Here is a 5,870-nt window from a genome sequence, read left to right on the forward strand (position 1 = left end):
AAAGGATAGTACAAGACAAGAGAGAAATGGTAAAAATGCAATATGGAGAAAGCGTGTATTCCAAATATATTTTTTATATATGCTAATGGGATGCCAAGGAGCATGGTCGCATTATAAACATTAAAAAATGAAAACAATACTGTATTATTTAGCGTGAATTACACGTGCGGTTATATGCAAAAAATGCACAGACATATATTGACCGTGTAATCGATTGTCAGTTCCCCCGAGACTATTCAGCCTTTAGATAAGAAGAGCGATATCTTTGATGATTCTAATTTTAATCCCTCCTTGTGCCCTCCTTGTGCCCTCCTCCGAATTCCCCCAAAGTTTGTTAAACCTAGTCTTATATTTTATATATACACACAACACGCGCGCGCGCGTGCGCGCATACGATACGTAAGTGTTAAATTATTATGTACGTACGCGCGCGCGTGTGAGTGTGCGTGCGCGCGCGTGTGAGTATTATGCACAATACGCATATATATGTGTATATAATATGCGATGTCTCTCCTTTCGTTTAACAGGGATTCTCGCTTATTATTATATTATTATTACTACTATTATTAATATTATTATTATTAACGTCTTTTCTCTTCCTTTTTTCCTTTTTTCTTCTCTACGTCGGTACCTACTAAATTTTTAGTTTCATTTTTATATGGAATATTCAAATTTATGGTATTATACGTATACACATCTATATACACTTTTACAAACAACAATAAAATGAAAAAAATATAAAACGAAAATAAAATATTTTAATCTACATACTATATTAATATTATGTATTAAGGATATGTGGAGAACATTTGCTACTTATATATTTGTCAAATGTATCGCGCGCGCCATGCTTGGAAAAGTATTCTCGTGGGTCAGACGAAACTTGGGGGAGAGAGAGGAAAAGCAGATTGTTGCTATTGTTGCTCTGAATATTTTTTAGAGCTTTTGCGATGATGTTATTGTATAATTATTGCATTAAAACGCTTTTTTCGTTTTGAAATCGCATGTGTGAAGTTATTTTTAGAAGAAAGGAAATTCTCTCACCATTTACCTTGTCAATTCACCCAATATCGTCAGACCTTATATGGAGCACGTTTCCAAGCAAAAAAGAAAAAAGAGTTACTCAAACTAATGCAGTTCTTTGAAACATGTAGGAAACATACGTTCTTGTCTGCGTATAGGCTGCAAAATGCAATAATAAATATATTGTGATGCTCACGAAAGCACATAACATAATTTACCAAAATTGTAATGTTTAAAATATTTCATGTGATTTTGGAAACTGTTATATTTTTTATTTCCTGCTAATTGTTTAATTTGTAATGTTGTTCTTTGTTCTTTTTTCAATAAAGTAAGCAAACCAACTTTATTGTCATTCTACTTTTATTTATAATTATACCCCTTTCACATTAATCTAAAGCTATGACTTCTCAACTTTGTCAATTAGTCTTTCCAGATCACATGAATGGATGATAAAAACAAGGTATGAAAGTACAGGAAAATACATTTAATGCGTAGATACGTGTTTTTATTTTATACTTGTTGTTTCAGACAATTTTATGTACAGCAACTATTTTAACATTCAATCGGAATCAGAGTCTCGACGACCATATTGTTGCTTTGGTAGTTCTTCTTGCAATTCTAGGATATGTTCAATTGGTTGTGGTCTTCCATCGTCACCAATTCTACAAGGCTGTACTACACCTTCCCTAAAATACAAAATCTATCGTAAACTATCATATGAGGTACAAGTGGAATATTATATTTGTAAATGAATAATAATGCAGACTTTGTTAATTTATCAACAAGACCCACAAGTTGTAAAGCTTCATACTCTTTTTGTTCCTCTGTCATACCTTCCAAAGGATTAGGTTTCGGATGTTCAAAGCAACCTGTTACTGGATTGATCCTCCAAAGTAAATATATATTTTATTAACATCATAACAAAAAATTATTAAAGTTTTAATTAAAGTGAGATACTTACTGCTCTTTATGTTTCAAATACTCCTCAGTTTCGCTGTCTTCTGATTCAGAAGAATAAGCTGATTTTTTCTTATTGGGTCCCAATAATCCTTTATTTGCAAACATCCCAGCGGCGTTCCCATATCCCGTATATTTTACCATGCGAGCAACTGGAAGTGATATTAATATTATTTCAAGGGTAAGCCTTTACTTTTTTACTTTACTTTAATACTTTATTACTTTCTTATATTTACTAAATATTTGTAATCATACCGTTTTCTTTACAGAGTATAAATAAGAACTCAGCAACAAGATCTCGTAATTCTACTAAAGGAGAAGTTAATAATTTACACAATTTTGCCCTCAAAGTGGTTCCTTCTTCTGGGCGATGCATTACATCCTTCAGAGGAGGTAAAATCTAAAAGGAGTAACTTATGCAATATAACTTGTGCAATACATTTAAATATTCTTAAATATCTAATTAAAATGAATTTTTACCTGTAGCCTAGTATATTTTCGTATTAATCTTTCGGCCTTAATCATTCCGATAAAAGCAATGATAATTGGACTAAGGTTTCCTACTAAATCATCTTTACAATTTAGTCTTCTGTCTAAAAATTTTAATAAAATAGATACTGCAGTTATATCTACATTTTGGAATATTTGTTTATGTTTCTCTTTAGTATGCGGTATGATTATTGAGTAACAGTTATATGGCATTGCAGTTAATAAATTCACAATGTGACTGGAATAAAAATTAATATAGTATAATAAGGTGATATAAATATTTTGTATTATAAAACAGAATAAATACCTTTGAAGATCGTCTTCTTTCTCACATTTGGATAACAATAATTTATTCAAAACTGACATTAAATTATTTTTTTTCTTGTCTTCTATTGTATTATCTGAATATATGTACAAATTAAATAATGCTTTTAAAACTTCACACGCTAATGTTGCATTATCTTCTTTTATAATGTGTAATTTGTCTTGGTCACATTGAATACTTATATTCTCTAACATTTTTATCAGACACTCGTCCCCATTTAATTTTGTTTTGACAATTTTCCTAGTTGAAATGTTTAAAGCAGTAATTAGAAATATAATTCTTGTATCAAATAACATTACTTCACGTGGTGTGTCGTCACCATATTTTCTCATGCGTTCAATTAAACATGGCAAACAAGGTGTAGTTGATATTACTTCTTGGATCTTTGTACTATTAAATATCAAATTGCATAACAATTTGAGAGCTTCAATAGTAACTGCAAAATAAATAAAATACAAATTGAAAATATTTCACATTACAATAGCTTTTTTTAATAAATATAACATCCTTACCATTATTATAAGTACTCTGGTTAACATTTATATTCTTTAGAGCTGCATTACCTAATACAATATCTAATCTTTCATCTGTGATTAATTCATTTAACATTGTCCTGTCTCTACTGTGTTAATGGAGAAAAACAACAGAATTACTTAAGAATAATAGCAAGTGTTAGGTCTACATTTCGAATCAATAACAGAAAGTAACTTCAAAAAAATTTTGGTGTTTCGCTAAAGATAAAAGTGTATTTATTCAATAATGACTTTCTTCATACAAATTTTATATATGTAAAAAAGAAAAGTAAGATTACATATGATATCTTATATGAGAGTATGTAGTCTTACTATGGCATTACCTAAGTATTCGCAAAGTTGACAAACAATTATAATTAATGGATGATTGTGCATTACTTGATAGACAATGAAACAATGTTTCCCATAGTTTTTCACGCAATTGGTCATTATTCAATTCTTCAAATACAGTCCTGATTTCATACTGAAATTACAAAAAAAAACAATCTATACTATTACTCTTCATAAGAATCATTAAAACATTTAAACTTACATTTTTCTGAAAAGTGATGATATCTTTCGAAAAGTCATCACTTGAGTCTGAAATTATTTTTCGCACTAACGCATCCATGTTAGTATTAACATACTATACTTTTAAAAATTTAAACGAAATTTTATTGTGTGAAATTAATGGGTTTTAACGTCTCAACGATGTTCCACACAAGAATTGAGGTCACCATGTAAGATAACGTAGTCGAGCGCCATCTGGAAGAAACCGGGAACTAAGAAAAAATATTAAAAGATACCAGAAATCAACTGCAATTTAAATTTCATGGCGAGAATTATGATTTTCTCATTCTTAATAATTTAAACTCAAAAGAAATTAGATTTAAATTCTATTTTTATTATCTACGTTGTTATGCGAAAATATTTGGTTATTTAGATAATTTGTACTATAAGATAGAATTTTAATTACCGATTCGATAACTGGTTCAATACCGTTTCACAAATTAACAAGTAGACTTCCAATCTTGTTTTGATTTTATAAAGGTAGTTTAAAAAGTTTATTTCAATAAAGTACAAATTTTTTAATTATTTGACATTATACAAATTTATAGATTTAATAAACATTTTAATGGAACCACCGAAAGCCTTCATAAACATAATGTTATTTGAGATTTCAAAAATTAATAGATTAAGGGGCGATTAAAAAAATAGAAAGATGTAAGTACGATGAAATCTGAGATGTATTATTTTATTCGGAAATTCTAATGGATAATACATTATAAATTATTCTGATATCGATATGCATTCATATATATTCATATATACTATTCATATACACTATTAATGTATCAAATTATATGTAAATGTATATATATGTGTATCCATACACATACGTGCACACATATAGACTGATTTTTAATGTTTTATTCTTATATGATATCTTATTTTGTTTTTGACAAAATTAATGTTGCTTGTAATGTTAATTATTATTTGTGTATGATACTTATATTTAACTACACATTACAGATTGATAATTCTAAATATTAATATTATCACTGCTAACTTATTTATTTTTATTTACAGTTCTCAAAAATAAGGCCAGCTCTATTAGTGACAAAACTTCTAGTTTACAATACACTTTAAAAAAAAGTTAGAGTTAACCACTCTCACAAAATTTATCCATATTTCCTTTCAAGTGACAGAAGAGATCCTTATTATACGTAATGCTTATGGCTCGCAACATTTTATCGACGATTGACCCTGTAACACATATAAGGGCCTTTTTCTAGGGGAATCGGGAACTCTGAGAAAGGGCGTGGAACTTGCGATCAAGGGGAAACAGGTTTCTATTCGCGGAGGCTTCCACTTACCGGGCGTCGACTCCGTGGTCGATGCTCTGGCGATCTGGTTCAACGACTTTCTTCTCCGCATTCACAACAAGCTACAAACATTTCTTTGACCTAACTTGTGCGCGCGCGGATTACATCATATTCCTGTAATCGCTCGGCCACCAAGTTTTTTCTTCGCAGACGCCACGATGCATATAGACATCGAGAAAAATGTTAGTACTATGAAAATCGTGCATTAACGTAGTATTTTCCATTAAAATGTAATCATTTTTTTTTTTAGGTTTCTTCATTTAAGGTATACAATTTTGAACAATTTTGTGCAGAACTTTTTACTTAAGTAATCAAGTATGAGTTTTGCTAAAATTATATAATTTGGAAATAAATTTCGATGATCAGAAATTGAAAAATGAGGAATCATCGTTTAAACAAAGTATCCCTCTTCCATCTCTATGTGCTATTTTTATCGTTTCACCCTCCATACTTTCGCACAGTTCTCTCTGCGTTACAAAGGATTTTCCGTCACTTAGTCCGACGCTATTTTTGACCGTCACCCGCGACAGAGGTAATGGTTGAAGAGAAAGGAACGAAAAAAGCGAAAATAAAAAGAAATAATACTTCGATCGCATCGGATGTGCACATTAGGCGTAGCAAAGAAAAGAGCAACAATACAACAGGTGTCTCATACAGGAAACACGCTAGCATTGTCAA

At 30.3% G+C, this 5,870-nt stretch overlaps 1 protein-coding gene across 2 annotated transcripts; it reads right to left on the reverse strand.

Annotated features, from left to right (window-relative positions):
• Nucleotides 1–1,517: 1,517 nt before the first annotated feature.
• Nucleotides 1,518–4,033, reverse strand: ric8a (ric8 guanine nucleotide exchange factor A). Of its 2 annotated transcripts, none has more exons than XM_017908139.1 (9): nucleotides 3,860–4,033; nucleotides 3,651–3,790; nucleotides 3,307–3,416; nucleotides 2,777–3,230; nucleotides 2,461–2,707; nucleotides 2,236–2,380; nucleotides 1,985–2,132; nucleotides 1,790–1,909; nucleotides 1,518–1,709 (listed from the first exon to the last, which is right to left on the reverse strand). In XM_017908139.1, exons 1-9 carry the CDS (start codon nucleotides 3,935–3,937, stop codon nucleotides 1,583–1,585), a joined length of 1,569 nt encoding a protein of 522 aa, XP_017763628.1. In that variant the 5' UTR covers nucleotides 3,938–4,033; the 3' UTR covers nucleotides 1,518–1,582. The 2 variants fall into 2 exon arrangements, with proteins under 2 accessions (XP_017763628.1, XP_017763629.1); XM_017908140.1 differs by having other exon boundaries at nucleotides 1,642–1,709; nucleotides 1,857–1,909.
• Nucleotides 4,034–5,870: the final 1,837 nt, after the last annotated feature.

The sequence above is a fragment of the Eufriesea mexicana genome, unplaced genomic scaffold (assembly GCF_001483705.2).
Source record: "Eufriesea mexicana isolate 0111107269 unplaced genomic scaffold, ASM148370v2 scaffold10051, whole genome shotgun sequence".
Lineage (NCBI taxonomy): Eukaryota > Metazoa > Arthropoda > Insecta > Hymenoptera > Apidae > Eufriesea > Eufriesea mexicana.

Excerpts from the sequence above, each read along its gene's own strand:
- ric8a (XM_017908139.1), bottom strand. The coding sequence starts at position 3,937 with ATGGATGCGTTAGTGCGAAAAATAATTTCAGACTCAAGTGATGACTTT. Across the intron at positions 3,417-3,650 it reads TCAACTTTGCGAATACTTAG|TAGAGACAGGACAATGTTAA; the intron begins GTAATGCCATAG and ends CCATTAACACAG. Across the intron at positions 1,710-1,789 it reads CTTGTTGATAAATTAACAAA|GGAAGGTGTAGTACAGCCTT; the intron begins GTCTGCATTATT and ends TTTGTATTTTAG.